General features: G+C 46.0%; 1 protein-coding gene and 1 non-coding gene across 2 annotated transcripts in view; one reads left to right on the top strand and one right to left on the bottom strand.

The window, feature by feature from the left end:
* The window catches only part of MERTK (MER proto-oncogene, tyrosine kinase), an 89455-nt gene that overhangs the window by 750 nt on the left and 61795 nt on the right, over window positions 1-26910 (top strand). Inside the window, exon 2 of the mRNA XM_031441245.2 lies at window positions 20229-20649. Coding sequence (XP_031297105.2) covers window positions 20229-20649 — 421 coding nt within the window. The remainder of the gene's footprint in view (window positions 1-20228; window positions 20650-26910) is intronic.
* Window positions 7995-8128, bottom strand: LOC116149573 (small nucleolar RNA SNORA70). The gene has a single exon (XR_004133193.1). It is a non-coding gene; the product is annotated as a small nucleolar RNA SNORA70 (small nucleolar RNA).

Genomic DNA, 26910 nt, shown 5'->3' on the forward strand with positions numbered 1-26910 from the left:
TTATGGGCAATATTAGAAGGGACATCCTGTGCGTGTAGGGGCCCCAGAAAAGGGGGAAGCATTCTTTTCATCCCTATTATTGCTGAACAGAATTTAATGTGCTTGGACAGCATCTAGGTTTATCCCGATTCTGCCAGACATTCCATGATGAGATACTGGATTGGTGAGTGCAGGCAGGGTAAGGCTGGTTCCTTTCTGCATCAGACCTTTGTTTGGAGAGTAAGTGATTAACAGGTTAGAGGTTTAATCGCGGGTTCATTTCTTCAGTAAGCTAGAAGAAACTTAATCAGGCTTTAGCAAAAGGAAAAAGAAAGGGGGAAAAAAGTAATACTGAATTAACACATCTCAGGCATTTTTCCTTAGCTAAAAGGTTTAGCTTTCATCTTTTATAGTCAAAGATACTTTTTAAAGAATACCTGGAAAGTTCAATTTATAGGTAAGCCATTTACTTCACATTTTTTCCTTTGAGGTTTTCATTGGAAAGCTCAGTTGCGCAAATAAATTCTTAAGCAGTGCACCGTCTTGTTGCACATTAAATTATATATGCAATTTATACTTTGGGGCAACATAGCAATTTGAAGCAAGCATCCAAAGCCTAAACCAAGCAAAGAACGAAAACAATTCTGTTCTTTACCCCCACCCCATCCCTCCACCAAACCCTCAAAAATTCCTCAGCGTTTCTGCCAGATCCATTTTTCATAATCTGCTGCAAATCTGTTTTATTTTGCTGCTAGAGAAGGCTGGCCATAAGTAGGCCTGGAGGTAGTGATTGTGGTGAAAATGAGGGGAAATGTAATAGAAACAGTAATTTGGGTATATGTAAGATATTTTTTAAATGGTGTGTCTTTCTTTTTCTAATTTTTAAAAAAAAGCTGTAATGAAGTTTTGTAGCTGATAATCAGTTTAGTCAGATAATCATGAAAGGTCTGTTAAAACCCACCCAGCTGGAAGAATGACAAGTTTCTCCAATTTTCCTTCTCCTCCCATTGGCATTTTATCTTGAATTTACCTGTGAGATGTCTGACAGTGTCACATTTTACCTTATGAAAAGCACCAAGAATGGGATCTTCGCTGGCAGAAATCAGAGCAGAAGTGCTGCAGGAAGAGGTTAAAAATGAGAATTAGACTCTTCATCTAGTTTTAAGATTTTCATATTGTGTGTTGTGGGTCCATGTAGTCTGCTCACCAGGCAGCAGTGGGAAGAGAGACAGGCTGTGAATGTGTGTGTAGACTCAACACTGCGGATGAATGGACAAATCATTACAATTTCTGCCCCACTTTAACCCAGGAATCCTCCGTATACCCTCATCCCTCCACCCCAACTCCATACACACAAACGTCGTCCCACAAAGACACACACACATACAGACACACTAGGAACTGAAACTGCTGAGCCAGGGGCATTACGGGGTTCTCCAATCCTTCCTTTCTGTTCTGTCTCTGATGGGGGTGCCATTGAGCAACAAATCAGGCAAAGAGTTAGATGCCAGAAGAGGGGAAATATAGAAATGGATAAAAGTGAATGCATTACGAAGACCTAGCCAATGATGAGGCTGTGGTGCAGCTAAACTAAAACCTTAGGACAAATCGGGCCTTTAAACCTCTTCAGTGTAAGCATTTCTCTCCCACACTGAAGCTGTAACCGTATTACAATATATTGTAAACATTTTCCCAGAAAGAATGTTAATCTGTCTAGTGGCTTATGGGCTTTGTATCAGTGGACCCTAGTGCTTTTTGGAGGTAAGCAGGGTATATTTCAAAAATAAATAGTTTTTTAAAAAGTTATTTGGATCCACCCCCTTTAAAGTGATGAATGGTACACAGTTATTTTTTTAAATGAATAATAATTATGGTTTTCCACCTTATTTTTGGAAATAATTTCCAGGTAATCCGAGGAGCAGGGCCAGTAGGTTGCCAGACAGTCAGTTCTGAAGAGCTTGGAACTCTAGCTGCTGGTGAATTGGGAATTCACCGCCAGGTAGAGAAGCTGAGTCAGGACGTTGGTTTGAATGCATTCCCCCACCTGGAAATGAATACACACAGAACCTCTGCTTCCGACATCATGGCCAGAATGAGAATTTGAAGATGAATCGGACTGTGTTTTTCCCTTGGCTAAAATCCTTCCGTGGCCTCCCGTTCCTTAGCAGGATCGGCAAGGCTTCCGGGGCCTCTGTCTCCCTCTTTGACTCATTTCCAGTTACTTCTCCTTTGTTCCTGCTGCTCCAGCCACAAGTGTCTTCTTTCTAGCACTTTTGCTGTGGATGGCCCCTGTGGCTGGAATCTTATCCCCAAGATCTCTGCACACTGGCTCATTCTAGTCATTTGGGTTTCAACTCATGTTCTCCTGGAGAGGCCTTAGGTCACCCCAACCCCTGCCAAAGTTACACACACACACTCCCACTCTCCATTAAATAACTCTAAACTGCCACCTGATGGGTTCCTATTTATTTTCCAGACTTGAAGCTTATCCCATTTCAGGTGCTCAGCATCCATGGATGGTACCAAAGTACCAGGTCCCTACCGGTCCCACCATGTGCTCCTCCCACTTCTCTGTCCCTAATGGCTTTTCCAGAAACAGTTGCTGCAGCTCCTTTGCCCTTGTGCTTGGGGCTTGGTTGATAGAAAATGATCTTTTATTTCACTGTGATGCCAAAGTGATTTCATAACTAGACAGGTGAGGGTAGATTTTTGGACTATATGAAGTCCAATATAGCAGTATGAACATGTTTTATAGTCTCTTAATTATTCCCACTTTAAAAAAAAATCACAAGCCAATTTTTCATGTTAAAAATAACAGTTCTAACAGGTCCCTGCCAAGCGCGAATTACCCAATGCCCGGGTAGTTGTGGCCCCAAGTGCCTTGACTTTGGCCTGTTGCTACTGGTTTAATCTTAACTCAAAGCACGTGGCTCTGGGCTGGGATGCATCTCAACAGGAGGTTAATTATTATAAAACTTGAAAAAAAAATAAGTTCACTCTGTGTACTTTTTGGGACTGGAATGAAAATGTTAACAGGAGCTGCAGCTCAGAGGCTCAGGGGCTGAGTAGCCAGAGGGCTGGGCTTCCTGCCCTGCCTGGCTGGCCTCTGGGGAGCCCTGGAGGGGGCGGCTAACTCAGGACCTCAGTTTCCTCGCTAGTACAGTGGAACTCTTCGTGATTCATGAAACTGTTGGGAGAACGAACAAGCCAATGGCACGTGTTAAATGCTCCAAAATTATTAGCCATAATTATCAATGCTTCTCATCCTTTCTTCTGGACTCAAATTTTGGGGTAGTTGTTTTTCTTAAACAAAAGGTATGGGGTGGGGAGACTTTCTTCTTTTCTCACTGAAATGGGCCCTAAATTGCAAATTGAAACAGGAGGGCAGGGCTGTGAGCCAGCCTCCACTGTTCCTGTTCATAGCTCTTTGGTGGAGGGGCTACGGGATGTCTGCCTGGACCGGTAAAGTCCTTGCTGCTGCTCTGACGGACTGTTTCCTAGTAATTGTGCTAGCAAAGCCTACGCTGGTTGCCTCAGATGAGGCAGGGCGGGTTCCGACCTGCCACTCCCCTCCCAGCCCCCTCCATTACCTTCACTTGTTGAATTCAGACTTAGTACAGGAATAGCTTCCTGTCATGTGCCTCTCAGGAAAGTATAAAAATGAAGTCCAATTCCTGCTCAGCTTTTCCCACGTTACTCCAAAGTGGGTGTGGTTTGGTTTGGGGCTTTTGTTTTTGTTTGGTTTGTTTTTTTGAGTGTAAACATCCAGATAATTCCTTTCCTTTTTACTGGCTATAACTAGGTTTGCCAAATGAAGTCTTCTGGCTGCAGTGGATAGAAAAGGAGGCTTTGTTTCTCAGATGACACTCCGTGCATGTGTCTGAGTGTGCGTGTGCAGGTGGTCCTGTAGCCTCTGGACCCCGGGAACCCCAGGTGTGCTCCTGACTCCCTGATCCTACTTGGGGGCAGCTGTGAGCGAGCCCTGACTCCTCTCCCTGCCACCCTCTGGGCATGTGCTGACCCCTGACCCAGAGATAACTTGTTCCCTCTCTGGTTCCTAGTTCCAGCTCTGCTGCCCCCCCCCCCCCCCCCCCCCCCAGCTAGAATGCTGAAAATGCAGCCCGGCCAGGGCTGAGCATTCCAGGAGGATCTGCCACCAGCTTGGAGAGCAAGAATATTGAGAGTACCTACCAGCTCGGCATTTTCTCCCTCCTGGGCCTTAGTTTTCTTTGTCTGAACTGTGGCCATTGAATAGAATGGAAGATTCTTAACCACAGTGAGGGCCCGGGTCTACCCCAGTTTTGTGAGACCTGGCAGCTTGGCCCCACCAGCACCTGGAGCAGCGAGGCCAGCCTCCCTCATGGCTGTACCGTTCCCATTCTCTCTGGGCCTCCGTCAGCCAGCAGGGTCCAGCGGGCATGGCCTGTGGGTGAAGCCCTAGGCTGCCACATGTGGGTCTCCTCTGTGGGTCCCAGTGTTTGAAAGCAAAGAAAAGAAGAAAGGATAATTATGTCTTAAAGAGTTCGTTGAGAAACCTGCACTCCATTCTCAAACATTTTATTTCATCCTTTTGCCCATTTCATCCACTGTTAGTTCTTCTTTCACTTAATGGTAAAATGGATTTTCCACCAGTCTTGAGGGCGGCAGGGGTTTGGGAAGGAGCAGGGCAGAGGGGAGAGGGAGAAAGAGGGGGAGAGAAAGGAGACATGCTAACTCTGTGTTTGGACCAAGATCACAGACGAGAAGTTTTACCCCCAAAAGCTGAGAATATTTGAGAGTCGTACGCTTGGAGCAAAACCATTTCATTTCATAATCGCAATGCGTAGATGTTTGTAGCAGCAAGTTTTATGCTCTTGTGTTTCTCCTTGTCCTCAGTCATTAACGGTGTCTTCTGGATGTTTCCCTTTCTCAGTCCGTCCCTTGAAAAGTGCCGTCTAGCTGCTAGGGAGCCAGCCAAGGCCCCGGGGAGACCTGGTCATTGTGGGGTTAGCGCTCTGCCCTGCTCCCTTGGGGAGGGGCCCAGCCTCAGAATTTAGGTCTCAGGCTGGTGCTTGGCAATCGGGCAAATGCTGTCTGACAGCTCCCTCTTCTTTGTAATATGCCTTTTGGGGCAGGGGTTTGGGGTGAGGGCCCCAGTTACCTCAGCATTCAGGACCAGTCGACCTCTTAGAGTGTGCCTTAGCTCTGGTCCTGCCTCTCATTGGAGAAACAAAGGAAAGCCTTGTTTATTTTGAAGAAGGGATTGTTTTGCTATCATGAGCTGTAGGGCTTTTAAAGCTGCTAATAGTAGACCCACCTCATTATAGTTTTTGAAAATGATCTTTTACAAGTAAGAACAGGCTGTCTTAGTGGAGAATGTTAGAACATAGACTCAAACTTGCTGAAAGTACTCTTGTGTCCCGGCACTACTTAGTGAATGCACAGTGAGGTGATGAATATTCATGAGCTCCCAAGGGTGGCATGAATTTGGAAGCTTGCAGTTCATGGCAGGAGGCCTCCACACAGGAAGTGAAACCAGCCTGTAAGCCTTTTTACAATTCTGGCTCATGATTTGAAGATTTGTTGATGAAAACACTGTTCTTTGAAAGTTTGGGGGCAAAGAAAAAAGGAAGCTTGTTAGATTTAGCATTAAGATTGAAGCATTAGGTTAAAAAAAAAAAAGATCAACACTTTGGGAGTCTGAAGACGTTAAGTCCTCATCCCATTTGATGTTAACGTGCAGGAACACCTGGGGTTCGGGGCTTCCTCTTTCTGAAATTCCACATCCGCATTCATCAAATGGGAGGGCAGATAGGTGAAGCCTTCCCGGTAGAAGACGGATTCATCTGAAAGGGAGGTGGCAGGGTGGGACACTTTCCCCGCAATGAGGTTCCGGACACGGTGCCTTTGAGTGTGACCTCCCCCAGCCCTGCACCTGACTGGCTATGAGTGTTCTGAGGCATCAGCCTAGAAATGGGGCCGGGGGCAGTGCATGGTATTTCTTAAAAATGAGTCAAGCCAGTGGCTTCTTTCCTGTGGGCATCTGCCAGTCCCTGCTGCCTGGGCTGTCTGTATCCCCATGACATACCCCTTCTAGCTCTACCTGGGGTAATAGAATAGCCTGGAAACACACAAGTGTGTTTCTGAGAATGCTGGACCAGCCCAAACAAACGATGACCTATTACTGTCAAGTCTGCAGGGAGCGTAGGAGCATGGACTCCTGGGTTCTGGAGGAAGGAAGATGATTAATCAGTCTTTCTGAGGTGGGTGGAACGGGGCATGTCTCCCCAGGGGGCACAGCAGAATCCTTAAGGTTTGGGGGAAATCGTGTCATTTTCAAAAGTCTAATCATTCAATATGATTATCTAATTTTATATGTAGACGTTTAAAAATACTTTATAATATAAATCGTATTTGTATTTTGTTTGTTTTGGGAGGGGAGGGGATTAGCTTTATTTATTTATTTATGTTTAGAGGAGGTACTGGGGATTGAACCCAGGACCTCATGTATGCTAAGCATGCAGTTTACCCTAGTCAGAGACGCTATATGCCTTGGATAAACATAACTACCTTATTCTTAGCCTTAGTGGCCAGGTTCTGCTACATGCCTGTGGGGTGGTGGTACAGGGAATGGTGGGAGGCTCCCCCGCTCCTCAAGAATCAGGTATAAGGGATCAGTGGAGTGTAACAAAACATGTGGCACAGGATGGCCTGGATGATGCAGGGCAGGGTCGCACCTCAAAGATTGAGTCCATAGGTCTTGGGTGAGGCTTGGGCTTCTGCATTTTGGAAACACTTCCTGGTTGACTTTCTCCTTGTCCTCACAGCCTAAATGCCTTGGGTCTTTACATTCTACAATTTATATCAGGGGAGGGTATACACAAAAGGATAGAAAGGGTAATAAACCTCATCTCTCTTCTCCATTTAGCATAAGAAATCAGACATTAGCAATACGGTTGAAGTCCCCCATTTTTCCCCTCTCTGGTCTCATCCCCTTGCTTCCCGACACCAGGATAAACCTACTACTCCCCCCCATTTGGTGTTTTCATTCCTATGCGTTTCTTTGTCGTTTGGTCATACATAATTATATTGGTAACAATCGATAGTGTTGCTTTACACCATGTCAGTTGGGGTTTACATTTGCCTGCACGTAACAGAAAACCTCACTTCAGTGGCTCAACCAAAAGGGAGGCTTTTCTCTCATTTAGCAAGCCATTTGAGGGCAACCAGGCTGGGGTGGACAGAATCTCCATGATGTGGTCAAGGACCTGGCTCTTTATTCTGTCATCTCTAGTGTATGGTTTTAGAGCTCATTGTCTCAATATGGCTGCTGTACCTCCAGCCGTTTCATTTGCATTCCAAGCAGAAAGAAGCAGGAAAGACAAATGACAGTTTCATACCACCTGCTGTCCTTTTTAGGACACGAGAAGCTGATAGCTTTTATGTGAAGTCCCATACTGTGGACTTCTGCTTATGTTTTCCCAGCCACTCCAATCTTTAGGGAAGAGTGCAAATCAAGAGTGTTAGCTAGGCAAGTTGTCATCCTGCGTAAGACTGGATCCCCTTTGTAGGAAAAGGGGGAATGAGCATTGAGCGGGACACTAGCAGCTACTGCCATGCACGTGTTATACAATTTTATATAAATAATGTGCTTTTTTCTTCAGCTTGTTTTCTCACACAATGTCACGTTTGCTAGATTCATCTGGGTTGAGAAGTGCTGCCCTACTTCATCTTCATAGGCAAATATGTGACTGTACCATTCAGTCTCCTCTTTTTTAGGCATTTAGACATTTCTAAATTTTTCTATTACAGGCAGTATTGCCATGAACAGTCTTTCTATCTTGTCTTCATTTGCTATTTAAAAATGCACAGATTTTAAATGTCGAGTCTGATGAGTTTTGACAAACATGTGTGTTAAAACCACTCCCTGAGTCAAGACATCCACAGACCTGTTTGTCTCTCCACTTCTTTACATCTTCTTTCATTTGTCCCATCAGTTGGGGACAGCATGCCATACATGAAAGTCCACTGGAAAGGGCTGTCTCCAAGGTTCCTTAGGGTAACCTACACCAGCAACAGGCTGCATACGCTACCCAGGGGGCTGCTGTTTACAGCTGTTGCACACCTGGCCCCCGCAGGGAAAGAGCACCGTGGGCTTCATTGGCTGCAAACATGGTATTTAATTATTATATTTTTGATGCCTGCAGAGTCTGCAGTGATATTCTCTGCTTCATTCCTGATATTAGTCATTTGTGTCGTCTTTTTTGTGTGTCTTGCTGGGGATTTATCCATTTTATTGATCCTTTCAAACAACCGGCTCTTTGCTTCATTAACTTCCTCTATTGCTTTTCTTTTTTCACTTCATTTCCTGTATTTTTTTTCTCTCCCTTCTGTTTGTTTTGGGTTTGCTTTGCTCTTCTTTTCCTATGTTATCAGCTTAGACTCCCAAATAAAATTTCCCCTCAGAACTGTGTCAGTTGGGTCCTGCATATTTTGATACACTGTAACTTCATTTTCGTTCAGTTCAGTGTATTTTTTTTAACTTCCCTCGAGACTTCCCCTTTGATCCATAGAGTAAAAGTTTAGTTTGGAAATTTTCCCTTTACAACTTCTGTTATTAACTTCTAATTATTTCCATTGTGATCAGAGAATACAAATGGTACGATTTTAGTTCTAAATTTCTTGAGATTTGCTTTACAGCCCAAGATGTGGTTTATCTTGGTTGATATCCTTTCGTCATTTGGAAAGAATGTGTATTCTACTGCTGTTGGGCGGAATGTTCTATAAATGTAGACTAGATTCTTTTCATTGGCAGTCTTGTCCGGTTCTTCTATATCTTTGCATATTTTCTGCCTAGTTCCTTGATCAGTTGTTGAGAGAGAGAGAAGCTGAAGTCTCTAACTGTAATTGTTGATTTGTTTAGTCTCCTTTCAGTTCTGTCCGTTTTTACTTCACATGTTTTTCAGCTTTTTGCTTTGGTACCTACTCTGAAGACTGCTGTATCTTCTTGGTAGATCGACTCTTATCATTACGTAATGTGTCTTTCTGTCTCTGGTAATTTTCTTGGCATTGAAATCTACTTTATCTGTAATGTAGCCGCCCTGCTTTTCTTTTGGTTAATGGTTGCAGATATATCTCTTTCTATGTTTTGTGTTTAACTTGTCTATATCATTATGTTTGGAGTAAATTTCTTATAAACAGCAGATAGTTGGGTCATTTTTTAAAAAATCTACTCTGCCAATCTCTGTCTTTTAATAGATATATGTAGATCATTTACATTTAATGTAATTATTGGTATATTAGGTGTTGATATTTTACCAGTTCAAGTGAATTGCAGGATTCCTGCCTCTTTTTAAGTCCCTTTTCCTCCCCCATTTAAAACATAAGTATCTTAAATATTTCCCCTTCATATATAAAACTGCCTTAGGCAGTGTTACAGTTTTTCTTCAACCATCAGACATAATTTAGAAAACTCAAGAGAAGGAGGAAAGTTTATTGTATCGACCCATATTTTTGTTTTCTGTGTTTTTTCCTCTCTCTGGATGATTCAAGTTTCCTTTCTGTTTAGAGAATTTCCTTTAGTTACTCTTTTAGGGTAGGTCTACTGATGACAAATTCTCTTCATCTGAGAGTATTTTGATTTCTTCTTCATTCCAGAAAAATTCTGAGTTGACGTTTCTTTTCTTTCATTAGTCAGGAAAAAGTGCCACTTCCTTCTATCCTTACTGTCATTTGAATTCGTTTTCCCCTATAGGTAAGGTGTTGTCTCTCTCTCTCAGTGCTTTCAAAATGTGTTGTCTTTAGTGTTCAGAAGTTTGACTCTAATGTGTCTTGGTGTGGATATTTTGTGTTTATCTTATTTTGGGTTTACTCATATGTTTAATTTTGTAGGTTTATGTCTTTTGTTAGATTTGGGGAGTTTTCAGCCATTATTTCTTCAAGGGCTTTTCCAGCCTTGCCCTCTTTCTCTTCTCCTTCCAGGACTCCGATGATACAAATGTTAGGTCTTTAGTAATAGTTCTACAGGTCCCAGACTCTGTTCATTTTTTTATGGTGTTCAGATTGGATAATTTTCTATTATCAATCTTCTAGTTCACTGATTCTTTCCCTTCATTCTGATATCAAGCCCATCCATCGAGCTTTTTATTTTAGTTATTGTATCACTTCTCGGCCTTTTGGCTAAAACCAAGTGCATTTTGGATATTGTATTTTTCAGTTCAAAAATTTCCATTTGTGTCTTTTCTTCATCTTCTGTTTCCTTACTGAGACTTTGTATTTATTTGCTGAGGCTTTCTACTTTATTCATGTATTTCATGTTCGTGATTGCTCATGAAAGTATTTTAATGATTCCTTCTTTGAAAGCTTTTTCTGATATTTCTCTCTCTCTCATCTTGGTGTTTATTTTGTTCAGTTTGAGATTGAATTTTTTTTATTGAAGCCTAGACATTTTGAGATGTATATTATGAGACTGACTCTTGTTAAAGTCTTTTGTTTTACTTGGTTTCCTTTGAACTGCTCTGGTTCAAAGGGGCTTGTGACTGCCTGGTTGGGGGTAGAATTCTAGGTTTCCCACCCAACCTCCATTGATAGCTGAGTGTGGGCCAGTCCTTGTTACTGCTGGTCAGGGCAGGGGAAGGGTGGTTAGTTCTGGGTAAGGGGTAGGAATGCCTTATTACTTTCCCACTGTTCCCCACCTGACCTCTGCTCATGCCAGGGGAGGGGGAGGGATGGCCTCACTGGGAGTCCTGAAAGCTCTGACTCTCTACCAGGCCTCCTCTGATAACACCCAGTGGGGACCAGGAAGATGCCTCATTAATGCCAAGTGGGAATAAAAGTTCAGGCTCCCCACATGATCTTTACTAATACCAGCCAGTGGGGATGAAATTCCCTGCTTCCTCCTTGGTCCTCTCTGGTACCACCCAGTGGAATATTTGTGGCACCTCTTTACAGCCCAGTAAGGGTCAAAGTCTAGGCTCCCTACTGGACTTTTGCTGGCGTGGGTAGGGATGGGGCCATGGCTTTTTCTGGGTCGTGTACTTGGAGGAGAGCCACTTACTGGTTAAAAGCCTTCTGTCTTGCTGGGCTGCCCCTTCCTAATCCTTTAACTCAAGATAGCAGCTTTTGTTGTTGTTTTTCGTCTCTGCTTGTTAGCATTTCCAGATCTGGGACACTTGGGACAAAAGAAAACCCAAGAAATTTGTCACCATGTTGTTCCCGGGGCCTGAGGTCCCTAGTCAGCTTCCCGTCCCAACAACACTTCAGAATTTTTTTTAAATGTTTGCTTTATATATAATGCCCAGTGTTTTTAGGTGTACTCAGCAGAAGGAATGGGGAAAAGTGCATCTACTCTGTCTTTTGAAGGAATTCTTTGCCCTCTGTTCTTGCTAAGCTGTGTGGTCTTTCAGAGATGGTCATGTTTTAAAAGGAAATAATTCTTCCTGAAAAGAATGGCTAAAATTAATAGGATTTCAGACATTGGTGGGTTGAACGATATGTGTTGGGGGTAGCATGACAAAGGAGTTAAACTTGGAGGCAGAGTGTCTCTCCTGGGTCTTTTGAAAGCTGCAGCTGGCCCTTGAGGGGAACCAGCCCCAGATGTGGGGGCCAGTGGAGGTCGGGTGCGGTAGGGGGAGTGCTTCATGACCCCGGCCAGAAACTGTTCCGTCAGTCTTTCTGTGACACTTGGCATGCTGCCAAATGGGGAAGAGAAGGAAAACCACCCTTGGTTAGGTAAACATGTATTCCTATTTCACTGCAAGAGGCTGAATGGTCCAAGTCAACATAATTGGTCCCATATGTTTGCCTTTGATAGTCCAGGCATGACTAGTGGCGCCTTTGAAAAGGCAGGTCAGATGTTTCATGTTATGAAAATCGTAACTGCCGCCAATTGTGCGCCTGGGCAGGCCGGGCCCCATGCACCGTGTTTAAGTGTCATGTCCTTTCTGATCTCAGAGAGGAGTGGGTGTTACCTGTCTTCCTTCCCAGACGAGGACACACAGGGTCCTCTGGCCTCTGAGTGGATGAGCCAAGGCTGAACCTGGCCTCTCGGACTCCAGGGTGTGTGTTCTTACCACGCTCCCAGGCCACATGCATTCAAAGTATCAGGATTCTTGAGCTAAACTCTCAGGGACTCCCACCGTAAGGTCACGTGGGCCACTGGATGGATCCACTCCCTCGAGCGAGGGGTCTGACTCTGGCTGTATTTTAGAATCAGTAGAGACTTTTTAGAACCCTGATGCCTAAGCTGCACTCCTGGCTGGTAAGCTCAGGCTCTGGGTAACACCCAGGCATCAGCACGTTCAGACCTTCCCTGGAGCTCCTGAGGCCCTGCTGGTTTTGAGAGCCTTGTGGAGAGTCAGCAAATGAAGAGTCAGATTCTAGAGCTCTCTTTTCCGGTTGCCTTAGTGCCCGCCTATAGAAAGAACTAGGGGATGGCAGTGTGCTGGGGAAGCCTCTTTTGCAAAGCACTTGAACCAAGAAAAAGTCAAATGCTTAAGTCAAAAAGTGGGGTGCAGGATGAAGGGGCTCATGAAGGGCTGCCTAAAGCCCTGCGAGGACCTTGGGGATTCCACTGCTGAAGTGTGCGCCCAAGGCCAAGCACATGTGGCGCTTTGCCCTTTTTTCCTTTTGAACTGATGTACTGGGGGGCCAGGGGAAGTGAGGAGTCACCCTGACAATCACGGGTTTCGCTCAGAGGTCCGAGCCCCTTCACACCCTCCAAGCGAGGGCTCAGGGAGGTTGGGTGGCTTGCTTGGCATGCTGAAGTCCCTCTTTGCCCCTCCAGCCCCCCTCCTCACGCTGCTCTCCACTGCTGGAGGCCAGCCTGCAGGGAGGGTGACAGTGAGCTCCCTGGACTCTGGCTCCAGCCAGTTTCTGCTAAAGGACACTAAGTTGTATTTACTTAACTAAGTATAACCTGCATAGACACTGCTTATCTGAAATCCAACTGTAAATGGGGCATCTTTTTTTTTAGATGGAGGTACTGGGGATTGAACCCAGGACCTCTGGCATGCTAAGCATGTGCTCTACCACTGAGCTATACCCTCCCCACCTCCCCGCCCCGCACGTCTTTTTTTAATCTGGCAACCCTTTGCCCTCTGGAGCCTGAGTGGAAAATCTGACCCACCAACACCATGTTTTACACCAACCTCAGTTTCTTCACTCAGTGCCGGCATCTCAGTGGTTCAGTGTCACCTCTGCTTTTTTTCTACTGCCTCCCCTCAAGGCTGTGACCCCTCCAGGCACACACGACCCACCAGTTACTCCCCTTTCTTTCCTGTAAAGCCCCTACCAGGGCCCCTTCCCTCAGATCAGCTCACGGTTTCTGCCTGCACGCCTTTGCTGCACCGGGGGCACCCACCCGGTGAATGGCCTTTCTCCTGTTTAATTTTCTCCAAGTGCTGGAGGGCACGCCCATTAATGTTTACCATTTACAATTTGGGAACAAATCAGGTCGAGTGATTTCTGGTTGAAGTGCTTTTTAAAACGGTCTCTCATGACGTGTTGTTGGTAATCTTCATCCATGGAGAATCCTTTGCGTTTGCATTGAGTGAATAGATACTAAGAAGAAAGTTTCTGCTTGTTCTGGGTTTGGCCTCAGCCAGCTTCCGGGGTGAGAGGAGGAGTTCCCAAGTGACAGGGAAGCCACCGGGACACGATTCAAAAATCGGCCTAGGGGGACGTACATGGAATGGGGGACTCTGGCCCATGGACGGCCCTTTCTCCTGGGGGAGACCCAGGGCACAGCAAGGGGTTGGGAAAGGGGAGTGGGCACTAACAGCATTCTGGACGCCAAAGCCTTTTCTGTAAACCACAAACGTACTCCAGAAGGGGGCCTTTCTCCTCCCGACCACAGGGGGCTGCCTGATAGCAAATCCCACTGCAGGCAGAACTCTTGGCACCTGGCTCACCTCTGCCCCGCGATGGGGAGGGAGCAAAGAACCCAAAGGGCATTACATTTTCAGATACAAAGGGCAAGAAGAAAATTCACATTTTAAGGGCTGTCTTTTTTTTTTATTGTTTATCTTATTCATGCTTTATTTTCGTTTTTAAAAAATTAATCACATTAATATGCTATGTCCGTGTAGTGACAGAAATACAATTTATTTGCATAAGATTTCAAGCGTAAGTCCTCACTCTTGCAGCTGCCGGTGGGCCTCCGGATTTTGAGGCTGAACTTCCAGGGTCTGATGTCTCCACCTGTTCTGTTGTCTGGGGAGCAGGAAGAGCAGGGCTGTGGGTCCCACTGGCTGGCACGTCAGGCCTGCCCTTACCCAACCCCTCTGGTCAGGGTGCTTCCCTAACCCTTCCCCGGTACCCGGGGCTGTAAAGCAGGCTGACAGCATATCACACAACCTGCACCGTCCCTCCCCCAGGGCCGCCCTGCCCTGCCGTCTTCCCGCAGCTTGGAGGGACTCCAGGGCCAGGGAGGTGGCGGGACGCTGCCACTCCACCCTGGGGCCTGCAGCTGCTGCTTCCTTTGTCCACCTTGGCTGTGATCCCGAGGCTTCAAGGAAATCTAAAGGCGCTCACGGTAGGAGAGGGTTGTGGAGACCGGCCCTAGAGAGATGCCTTAGAGCCCAGAGCCTGTTGGCCATCACAAGCCAAAAGTATGTTTTTGCATCTCATTCTTGGGTGGCAATTATGTTGCTCCAGTGTGGTCATTCCCTATGCACTAAGACAGACCTCCCTGGTTAGTCCCAGCACGCATCCCCACAAGGCCCAGAAGTTCCGACTTCAGGGGGTCGGCAGGCCTGGTTCAGATGTAAACCAATCGGAATAGCAGCTGGTGTCGGTGAAGTGCCCTGGTGGGCCCAGTCCCTCTGAGCGTCTTCTGCCACCCACCCTGGTACTCCTGTCCTTGCAGAAAGTTAAAGAGCTTTCTTGAGGTCACATCTCAGACATCGAGGGACTGGGTGGGCCTTGGCTGTCTGACCGCAGAGCTGCTGGCCGACAACCAAACCGCACAGCCCACCAGCCCGCCTGCCTCACGCCCACTCAGCAAGCACTCAGCAAGTAGTCATGGACTTAAAGGTGGGATGTGCTAGCTGATCACACAGAAAACAGCTTCTATGCCAGCCTCCCCTGACCGGCCTGAGTCTCAGAGACTGCCGCTGCGTGTGGTTGGTGGCAGAGGTGCTGCTGCAGAGGCAGGGCTGTGGTCCCAGCACGGTTCCACTCCGGCCACAGCAGGGTCCCTGCCTGGACCATCTCTCCTCCCTGCTCACCTTCAGAATCCTCCCTGCCCGCATCACACCTGTTCATCCTGTAGATGTTCACTGCATATCAACTCCACGCTATGCATCATGCTGGGTTCAGAGGATGCCACCTCTGGCCCTCAAGGGAGCTACAGACAGACTTGTTCTGAGAAACAAGGCAAACCCAAAACAGTGGACAGGGTATCTAATTGCTCTCTTTGCCAGATGCTAATCATACCCCAGGGGCCCATGCCCACACTGAGTACCTGAGAAAGGTGATGGAGAGACAGCCCTTATCTTTCAGAAACTGATGTTGGAATCAATCAAGGGCTGGGTGGTGACTGGAAACCCTTGGGCACAGGGCAGGGGTGCTCCGTGACCGACTCCTGGACTGGATGGGCGTGGCCCCCTAGGGTTGGCAAATGCCACCGCCGTAACAGCTGGACAGCTACTCCTGGACCTGAGTGGGAGACCATTTATCCAAGTTGCTTAGTAGCATTTGCTGGTGAGGTTAAACTTCCCGCTTTAGCTGCTCTCCAGTCCACACAAGGAGATAACCTTGAAAGAAGATGGGAGGGAGAGGGGAAAGGGAAGATTTCTGGCGCATTCCAAAGGCAGCCCGCTTTTCCATGAATGCCGTGTAGAAAGGAACAAATTCTCATCAAGTCTCTGACTGAGTTTTTAATACATCTCTAACACTGGCTGAAAACACTGTTTCCACCTTGGGCATCCTCAAACAGGCCCACCACGTTTGCTCTTATCATCTTCAAGGTGAATTGCCAAGAACATGTTAATAAAAAAAGAAAAGTTTTTAACTTTTTGCTCGGATCTCATCCTCATACCATCATTCCCCACCCCAGACAGTTTGAAAGTATTCCACTTCTGTGAGGAAACACAGAGGGGAGGGTGTTATACCATTGACGTAGTCAGCACACTGAAAAATAAGCAGCTTACAATGTAATTTCTAAACAATCATTGCCCTGACCCTGGGATCCAAAACCTTGAAATGGTTTTCATTTTGCCTTTTTTTTCACATTATCCATAATCATTCAAGGCCCCCACATACAACTGGTGAGGTTATGCACAACACGGCATATACTGTAAAGCACCGTCTATGCTGAAGACTGTGTGGATGGCAACACCCCACCCCACTCCCCCGCCCTTGCCAGAAGCTGGGCAATGAGAGCCTCACCAAGTGTGCCGGGTTGTTCAGCCCTCAATGTCTATCCCTGTGAATCAGCAGGTCTCAAGTATTGGGCCATGGCAGGCTTTACTGATTCACAATAAAAAGAGAAAATTATCAGTCATGACCACTAATGTTTATTGAGTGCTTACTATGAGCCAGACATAGTAATGACTCTTTTATCCCTGACAGCAACCCAGTGGGGTACCATTCTGACCATCCCCATTTCCCCATCAGGGCTGCACTCTTCATGCAACGGCCAGTATAAAGCTGCCCAATGGCCACTCCTGAGAACTGCCCTGTGTCCTGAGATTACGTCCTTCCTAAATATTGGGTGTGAAACCTACCTTTCTTTTCGAAATGACGGCGATGCTGAGAAGGCTGTTGCGATTGGCCCCTCTTCTGTTGCCTTCATCCTTCCTCCTCCTCCTTGGCCGCTCCCGTAGTTAGGTCTCCAGCATCTTCCTGGTGGGTTTTCCGCTTCCTGGCCTCCTCCTTCCTGCTCCTCTTCTCTCACTCAGGCAGATGTCGGTGCCCAAGTCGAGCACGTCTCAGATCTTTCCTGCCCCTGTTCAGAAACCTTCCAGGAATCCCTGCTGTCTCAGCTGGGGTGCAGGGCTCTCCACGTTCACCTAATTCCAGTTTATCTCCTGTCTTTGTCCTAGCCCAGGGGTAGTACCCTGTTGCCACCTCGGTGTCCCCAAACGATTAGGGCTTCTTCCTTTCTCTCCAGTTCTCTGCCGCCTCTGCCCCTGGGAACCCTGTCCATCCTCCCCATCCCTCCTCAGATTCATGCTTCGTTTTCGTGCCTTTACTTATTCATTCAACAAACCTATTTTGAGCACCTACTAGGGACTGATTATAGTGGGGAACTTTCAGGCAGTCCTGCAGGGGAGGAAGAATTGAGTGAGCAATTATAGGAGATGTTACAAAAGGGGAGGGTCCCTCACCTGGGAGGCTCAGGCAGGGTGGTGATGGAGAGGTCAGGGACAGTTAGCTGTGTGTCCCATGCCCTCTTTAACTCCTGGGACCCTCTGCCACTCCTCTGCTGGGGCAGATGCCTCTCTGCATCCCATCAGACAGTCACAGCAAATCTTAGACCACGAGGTGTTATATAAATATTTGTTGACAGTTAAATCATACTACTAGCTTCTGGCACATCAAATTATGGAAATTAGTTATCTTTTAAACCATCCATAATGATCACAGGAAGGGTTTGGCTGCTCCCTGGTCTCATCGACGTCGTCTGACTGGGTGGCTTTGCCATCAGTTTGTTCAATCAGCAGCTCATCTCACAGAAAACTGAAGGTTACACCCCAAACTATAATCAGAGGTGACCTTGCTTGTTGGGATTACAAAACACTTTCTGTTTTATACTTTCTATCAACCTGTAAATATTTGAATTTTTTTTTTTTACAACAGACTTGTGTTACATTTATCATTAGAAATGTTGAATGTTTGTTAAGTGGAGTAAATTAAACGAACCAAAGGAATTATTATTTGCCTCTCACACTCCACTTTTTGGCCTTATATTTAATGAAAAAAAAATAGTTGTTTGGACAAAACCCCTGACTCCCTGGATCCTTGGAGCTCCAGGAATAGGAAGCACTACAGGAGAGTTTGCCTCTAAGAGGCACAGGTGAATTGCCAGTGCTTTGAAGCCTGTAGAAAAAGAACGTTCTTGAGGGAGGTCTGCAGGCATAAGATGCACAGCCAGACCATCCACTCCTGCAGAAGGGATCCCAGGTCAGAGAAGATGCGCAGCTGGATGGGACCAGGCACTGGGCTTCGCCTCCTCCTACCCGACTTGTGCATAAAAGTTTGCCTGGCGTGGAGGCGGCAGAAGCAGAGACCCCTTTCTGCTGAGTCACCCTGACCCTGATGCCTTGGAATAAATGACGCTCCCAACCCAACACACTCATCTGTCTGGACGACTGGGCTCAAGGCCAGCCCGCAGCGGACCCACTGCGCCCTCTCCCAGAGCCCACAGAGGGCCCCTGCACTCCCACGGCCCCCCGAGACCTCCGGCTAAGGGACAAGCAATGGGCTTTCCCCAGTTTCTTACAGTGAAACCTCTTGTCCTCCAACCTGGCATCTGCCCCAGAGACAGTTCCCAAATGCACCAGCCACTGGAGTTAACCTGACATCAGAGACAGAGCTGGAGGGGGAGCTCCAGCCTTCAGTTGAGGGAAGCGTGTGGTCCAGAGTGATCTGCAGGGAAGAAGCTGGAGGGATATGTTCTCAGTTCCCTGCTCTGCCCCCAAATCCACTGGTACCTCCATTTGCCAAATAACTACTGAACTGCATGTTTATACTAAAAATTACTTGTTTATCTGAAATTCAAGTTTAACTGGCTGTCCTGTGTTCTTTTTTGGAAAAAAAAATTTTTTTTTATTGAAATACAGTCAGTTTACAACGTTGTGTCAGTTTCTGGTGTACAGCATGAAGTTTGCCCTACCTATACAGACATACATTCCTTTTCATATTCTTTTTCACTATAGGTTACCACTAGATATTGAATATAGTTCCCTGTGCTACACAGTAGAAACTTGTTGTTTATCTATCTTATATATAGTAGTTGGTATCTGTACATCTCGAACTCCCAATTTATCCCTTCCCACCTCCTCGCCCCCCGCCCTGTAATCACAAGTTTGCCTTCCGTGTCTGTGAGTCTGTCCCCGCTTTGCAAATAAGTCCATATATGTCTATTTTTTTTAGATTCCACATGTAAGTAATATCACATGATGGATGTCTTATGTTCTTATCTGTTAAATCCAGCACAGCCCTGAACAGAAACTGCCCTACTCCCAGCACGGGCACACTTAGGAGCCCAGGAGGATGTGGCATCCTGAGTGTGCACAGCTCTTGACCAGGAAGGGGGTGCCTCTGTGTACCCCCATCACTCACCCACAAAATGCCAGCCTGTGTCTCTCCTGCCTGCCTGTGTCTCACCACTCATGGTCAACATGTTTGAATAATAACAACTGGCTTAGAATGTACTCTCCAAAAATGCCGTTAGAACTGAGAGTACAACCATTGTTTTTTGGAAATTCTTGTGGGTCAGATGAAATCAAAGCATTCCAACAGGCAAGCATTTGGCCAGAAGCTCCAAGTCATTCTGTAGCTGGTGATATAAACACATGTTGATTCCCCCCCACCAACCCCCAGGTACGTTGAGGCTCAAGCACTGTAAACTTGTCTATTTGTGGCTTTTGCAAGACTGTTGGTCAAATTTGCAGCATAGTCTTATGACTGAGCAGACAGCAGAAAGGTGATCTCAGGTGCCGTCACCTGCCTGCCATGCTAGTGAATTGGGTATGAGGAATTTGGAATGAGTTGAGATTTCAAAAAATGGGTGAAAGTGGTCAAAAGGTCCAAACTTCCAGCTATATGATAAGTAAGTCCCCAGGATGTAATGTACAGCATGCTGACTGTAGTTAATAATACTGTATCGTTTATTTGAAAGTTGCTAAGAGTAAGTAGATCTTAAAAGTTCTCATCACAAGTAAACAAAGTTTCTATGTGTGGTGATGGATGTTAACTGGGCGTATGGTGGTGATCATTTTGCAAAACATACAAATATCCAATCGTTATGTTGTAGACCTGAAACTGATATGTTATATATCCATTCTATCTCAGTTTTAAAAAGGCAAAAATTGTGATGGGGGAGTTCTGTTTCTTAAGCATTCTTTAGAAGGAAGGAAGTGAGCAAATGAATGAACTTGTGAATGAGAATATTCACACTATTTGTGTGTTAAATAAATTCCGCTGGTGTCTTCTGAGGACACTGAGGATGCCCGTTGCTCCCTCATCGTGGCCTCGTAAGTTGGGGACCTCCTGTGAAAACTCCGTGATTGAAAAGACTAAAACTCCCATGTTCTGTTTTGCAGCTACCGCTGAGGTGAGGGAGGAAGGCAAGCCCAACCCGCCATTCCCAGGACCTTTCCCAGGAAGCCGGCAGGCTGACCACACGCCATTTTCCTTTCCTCACCCCCATGGGTACCAGCCCACCTCGATGTTTCCACCCACCCAGCCTGGAAGACCACACACAGGAAATGCAGCCTTCCCCAGGGTGACCCCCGCTGGGTCTAAGCTCCTACCACCTCTGGCATTTAATCACACAGTTGGCCACATAATACTTTCTGAACACAAAGATGTCAAGTTTAATTGCTCGATCACTATACCTACCATCTACCAAGACAGCGCAACTATTTCTTGGTGGAAAGATGGGAAGGAATTGCTGGGGGCCCATCATGCAATTACTCATTATTATCCCGATGATGAAGTGACAGCAATAATTGCTTCCTTCAGGTAAGCCTTCTTTCTTCCTTTCTTTTAAAACGTTGTTATGCTCTTGCTGATTCAAAAGCCCTGTTAATAATAATAATAAAAAAAAAAACAGCCTTTTGTTTTCTGTGTGAGCAACCCCACTGGTCCATTTAGAGTGTAAATTCATAGCTGACTGTATTGCTGATCTCTTTTAAATGAATTTTGGCCCCACCGGAACACTTGGCTATCAGATGCTCTTCCCAGCTGGGCTACGAGTCCTGTTAAGTCCTGCTCGACTAAAGAGCTCTCCCACTGAGGGAGAAAGATGTTCTCACTGGGCATGAGGAGACATCTCAATCACCTGGTGGGCGTGGAGCTTGTGAAACAGTGCAACCCCCCATCCTTTTGATTCGCCCTATCCCCTCTCTCTTCCCCTCCTCCCAGCATACCCTGCTGCTGCAGATCGTGGTCCTGATGTTGCCCTCGTGCGTACTGGGGTAGGAAGAAGGTAGAGGGTCTGGGGAATGGAGGCAGATCTTCAGCCACATGGCTTACCATCCTAGCATTCCACTTTGTGTCGGCAGGGGCAGGCTGAATGAGTTAGGGGAGCGACAAGGATGAGCCAGGCTTATCCTCATGTCTGGAATGATCCACTGGCCCAAGAACTGAGTCCTCATACTTTAGATCCTGTAGACAGTGCGACAGACAGCTGCTTCTCTTCCCCATCCCTTTTCATTCTCTACTCTTTCCTCTTTGCCAAGAGGGTTTTTGGTTGTTGGTTTTTGCATTAAGACCTCCTTGCAAGTAGAGTTTTAGAATTAGGTGGACATGTGGTCCTTAAAGACTCAAAATGAGGTCAGAGGCCGGCAGAGCTGACACGAGAGGCTTTTCTCCAGGATTCCTCCACTCCGAGTGGAGCCCTCTTTGATCTGTAATGTTTTCACTTTCTCCGACCTGATGCTTGGGCCACTTCCAGACTGTGTCATGTCTTTGGGAGAATCATCGTATATTTCCTTTTCAGAAAACCACCTCAGAGTTACCGCAGACCCGAAAACTCCAATTAGAGTTTAGTGTGTCAACATATCCATAAGATGCTCCCCTCCCCTTTTTTTTGCATTTTTTTCCAAGTTATCGTCTTGGTCATCATCAAGGCCAACGACAAAACTTTTGCATTTTCCTTTGGTGGATTTAAACTCTGGCTGGGTCTCTCTGGCTGCCTTTCTCAGCCAGTAGCTGAGATCACTCAGGAGACTTGACTATATTTTTTTCTCCATCCATTACAAAGCACAGATGTTTTTCCATTAGGTAGACACAGCTTCTGCTGGGAGAAGTTTAGTCACCATTTCATAATAAATAAGATTTACAGGCTGACAGAAACAAAAAGCTGCACTTTGGTCTCACCTGATGTCATTTAGGAGGGGGGCACAGCCCCATTCTCTGGGCTGGGAGTCCCAAGCCAGGGTCCTGCCAGTGGCCCCCATGAGACCACAGGTGAGCCGCTGCGTCTTCCCTGGTCTTCTGGCCAAGGAGGTGGGTTTGGACCACCTGACTGGCTGCTCCAGGTGTACTTTAAGGGGCCATGAGATGTTCAAAAGACTTAAATTGGAGAACGTTTCAACTTAGAGAATGTCTTACTTTGAACTTATGTCTTTAAAGTTCAGAAGGTGACTGGGTGATATTTTGAGAACTTTAAAGAAAAATGTCTACTTCTACATGGATTCAGCTTAACTCTCATGAACATGTTCTGAAGGGGAAAAAAATCTTATCTGACCTCCAAACTAAGCCTTAAAGCAAATGTAGTGATCAGAATTCTTGCAAAGGACAGACTCTCAGCTGAACAGAGTAGCATTTGGGACAGCACCAAGTCCACCGTCATCGTATTCTTTAACTTTATTACAGTAACATTCAGGTGGCACAGTAGTTGTGGAGTGATTGAGTGAAGTAAATTACATTGACTTGATCAAGATGATCAATACTTGTGTAATTTCTTGGCCAGAGGGAAGGATGTAGGAGACCCTAAATTTGAGGTCTTTTAGATGAGGACTCTGAGGTCCTTATGAGTAGGGTGACTTGCCCAGGGTCACTAGGATGCTGGTCATCCTTGAACAAGGAGCCTGATTTACACACCTGCAGTGTCTCCTCTTTTCACATCTCATGGCCCCTAAGGAAATCCACTTTGGTTCCCAGAAACAGTGTAGAGTTGAAAACTAGGTCTAGGCTTGCAACAGCTACAGTTTTATCAGGAACTCATTAGCCTACAGTTTTATTGGCATTGCCTCTGACAATATCTCTCTGGACCATATCTATTTAAGGGAGTGTGCAGAATAAACATGTCTGTCTATTGGCAGGGGTCTGAGGAACTATAAAGAGAAGCACAAAAATTTTAAGTTAGATCGTGGAACCATTTTTTTTATAAGGTGTTTCTACCATAAGAAAGGGCAGAATGGACATGGATTTTAAATGATGAGGTCTGCCCACTCTCTGCACCTCTCATCCTTTAACAAGCAATTGTGAGTTGCTGGAGACTGACGGATTTGTGGATGCTCTTTTTACCTTTCTTAGGCATGTAGCTCTTCCATATTATGCAGACGCATGCCTCCTGCCCACCGCATACTTGAACTCCCAAATTCATCCTCCTAAAACCTAGGGTTAGTCAAGCATCTGGTCTTTGATCCTGAAACAGCACCTGTCCTAGTTGGAGGTGTAGATTAGGAGTTCGGCGGATTTAATGCACTGGAACGTTCATCCCTGTTACTCCTTCCATTGCTTCTGACTCCCTCATTCCTATGGTGGCCGCCATATTTCTCTTTCCTTCCCAAAGGAAGAAAAGGACGTGGTAAGTAATTTACAGTAAGGAAAAGCTTTAACATTCACTGGCGGCATCATTTTAGACACAAGGAGTAGAGATTTTTTTTTTTTCCAAATCCCAACACAGGCAACAACCCACTAATGATAAAAACAGCCAGCCTTGCTCGTGAAGGTGTTTGCAGGCAATGCCTTATTTGTTGAATGAACAACTAACTGGACATTGAGACGAGGAGGACAGACCTGGTCCCTGTCGCCCTGCTTGTGCTTGTGAACAGAATGGAGGGGAAGGGAGACTCTGGTGCCAAGCGTAGAAGTGCCGAGGTAGTGCTGATGTGGTATGGTAGTGCTGCCATCCGATCTTAGACTTTGACCGTGAAGGACTGACTTAGGGGAGAAGGACTCAGCATCAGGACTAAGGGAAGGACATTTGTGCCGCTCAGAGGTGACCGCATCTTGCAAACAACCCTTAGTTTTGAAACTGGGTGTGGAGAGTGGTGGGAATGATAGGAGGGGCTCACAGGCATTTAAGGATCCCATGTACTCTGGAAAGGTTAAAGGAGGTTTGTTTTGACATCACATGTGAGACTGTCCCCGAAAGATTTTTGAAACTACTTGGTCTTAGCTCCCTTATGTGTGTATTTTTAAGTATTTTAATAGTAATATAAGTATCTTGTTAAATACTTGGAAAATACCAAACAAGTACAGAGAAGAAAACTATGGTCCACAATCCTGAGAAAAATTTTCCAAGCATCAATAAATCTAATATCCTTGAAATAAAATTGGTATTTTATTACATAGATGATTGTATCTCTTGTTTCATTCACTTATCATTGTATTATGAACATTTCCCTGTATTAGTAAAATTCGAAAATATTTTAATGGCTGCCGTATGCCACTGTAAGTTGCTACTACAAAACAGATTCAATTATCGAAGAGCGCAAATGGAATTATAAAGGGATAAACGTTAAAAATGATTTTCAAAATGCCAAGGTTGGTGGCATATACAAGGGAAGAGATAACTGGTGTGGGTCTTCAGCTCCAGAAGCCCTCTTGAGCTAGGTCCGTGCTATGCAGGTAGTTCGTGGTTTTTTCCTATTTTAACTTTAGATGTCTGTTATTATTGACAGAGAGTCAAAAGTCATCTTTCATTAGTGGGTGGAGGGAGTGCTCGGCGTCTGCTAGTAGGTTGGAGGATTCCTAACTGGTGGCTTGGTGATTAATACTGAAAATCTGCACCACCATCCATGACCGCCACGCATCACCCCCACCCCCCACCCCAACTCCTGGCCTAGTCCTGAGTGCATCCCTGAAAGCATTTGCTAGATCTCCTTTGTGGGACTTAAGTCACCAGCCAAGCCGCCCCCCTTGGTATCCCACCCCATCTGCACCTGCTATCAGCTCAAACCCTGGCACATCCATGCATCCAGCCAGCCCTGGGACCTTGCTTAGCCAAAACCTTGCCCTGGAGTCTCTAAAGGAGGGTACAATCTGTGAGGCATAGTTAGCTCTGAAGTCTAGTATTGGGTGTAAAAAGCTCTCTAGCTTGGGTTAGAAACACTCCCTCATCAGGTAAAGTTTCCCATGAAGGCGCCAGCCTTCAGATCAGAAGATTGCGATGGAGGGGGACCCACCCTCAAGCAAAAACAAAACTGAGGCTCCTGTAAACTGACAGGCCCTGCAGACCCAGTTATTAGGCGATTGATGGCGAAGGGAAAGTATTTGATGTTTGTTTTCTTTGGAGTCTAGGGATTCCCAGTGCTCCTTAAACTCTGGCATCCTTCCCAGTAGCTAAAGCTGGAAGGATTTTACTTGCTTAGTACATTTTCTTTGCAGAGATGTTAAGTGGGGAGTTTGCGTCCCTGCGGGCCCCTGGCGCCTCAGACGCTTGTGTTGGTCGGGTCCCCCGCAGGCTCTGTGTGCCAGGCTCCTCGTCCGCAGCCTGATGGACTGTGGACTGGTGCCATCGCTGCCTCTGGTGGCCCCCAAAATGGACTCATCCATGAGAAATCAGCAAAACATCTAGGAAGCAGGAGCATAATTTCTTTGGCCAAACCATCAGCTGGAAAAACTATTTTTAGCTATAGATCCCTGGGGCTATTTGACCTGCTTTATATTCAGACTTCCTTTCAGCTCAGATTTTGTTTGAGAGCCCTGAACTCGGGTTACCTGTGGAATCCTGCCAACACCATTTGAACTATGGCAGGTTAAAACAGGATGCTTCTCAGTGGGTCTTTGTATTTCTTTCAAAAGTGGGTTTTTTTTTCATTTTTAATTTTTTTTTATTGTGATGACAAATATATAACATAAACCTGACCATTTAACCCTTTTTGAATATACAATTCAGTGGCCATGAGTGCATTCATCGCTACCATCCATCTCCGGAACTTTTTCATCATCTCAAACGGAAATTCCATATACGTGAAACGCTAACTCCCCGCTCCCCGTTTTCCTCCAGCCCTTGCTAACCTCTGTTCCACATTATTTCTACGTGAATTTAACTACCCTAGGTATTCATGTAAGTGGAATCATCCAACCATATTGGTCCTTTCTTATATTTCTTTTAAGAAGACTCAAGAGCATAGCTGCTACTTATGAGGCATTTCTGAGCAGTTGTCCCAGGTCTGAGGGATGGGGAGATACTGTGGGTTCTTGCAGGATGTCCTAGGCCTGAACCCAGCTGAGGGTGCCCTGGTGTGAGGGGCTTTTGCAGCTGCTGGCCCTGAGTCTCTGTCCAGGTGGTTCCTGTCTAGACACCATGGCTGAATCTATGGTTTCTTTGGTCGTCCCCATTCAGATGTTTGACCAAAATCTGATGAAATTTTTATACTTAAAAAAAAAAAAAAAAAAGGCAGTGCCTACACATGGTAAAGTTGTCTAACTGTCCCAAAATTACCTATCCCACTCCAGCCCCCAGCTCTTTCCCAATGGGGAGCTAAGGTTACCCATTTATTGGATATCTTCCCAGAGATACTTAATCCATGAGTCTGTGTGTGTGTGCGTGTGTGTGCGTGAGTGCCTGTGCCAGGCCCCAGTATGGTCTGTTAATCCAATGGAGTGTTACTCACAGCTGTGGTTAAATCGGTACCCAGAGTTCACAATTTTTGTGGCTCTGTGAATGCTATTTTCAGCTGAATCATGGAGTAGACTGTAATTACATTGTAGGGCTTTTTGATTTTCCTGAATTTAATAGTTTCCTTGCTTGTTGGTTCACTTAATTGTCTTAGTTGCCGTCTCTCACTGTCTCCCACGCTCTAAAGGAAAATTCGCATCTCCTCTCAAAAGGGCAGAATTCGCAGAACTGGTGTTTTTTTCCCTGGAGGTGCCGGTCCTGGAGCGGCCCCTTCTGCTCCGGCCTGGGCAGGTTGCCCTCGGGTCTGGGGTCCAGCCGAGTCATATTTGCTCTCATGTTCGGGACCCTCGTTCCTCCTGATTTCCAGCTTCTGTTTCCTGGATTCCCAACTCCCGTTCTTGGCTTTACTCCCTCACGTAGGCACA

The sequence above is a fragment of the Camelus dromedarius genome, chromosome 33 (assembly GCF_036321535.1).
Source record: "Camelus dromedarius isolate mCamDro1 chromosome 33, mCamDro1.pat, whole genome shotgun sequence".
NCBI classification, from domain to species: Eukaryota; Metazoa; Chordata; class Mammalia; order Artiodactyla; family Camelidae; genus Camelus; species Camelus dromedarius.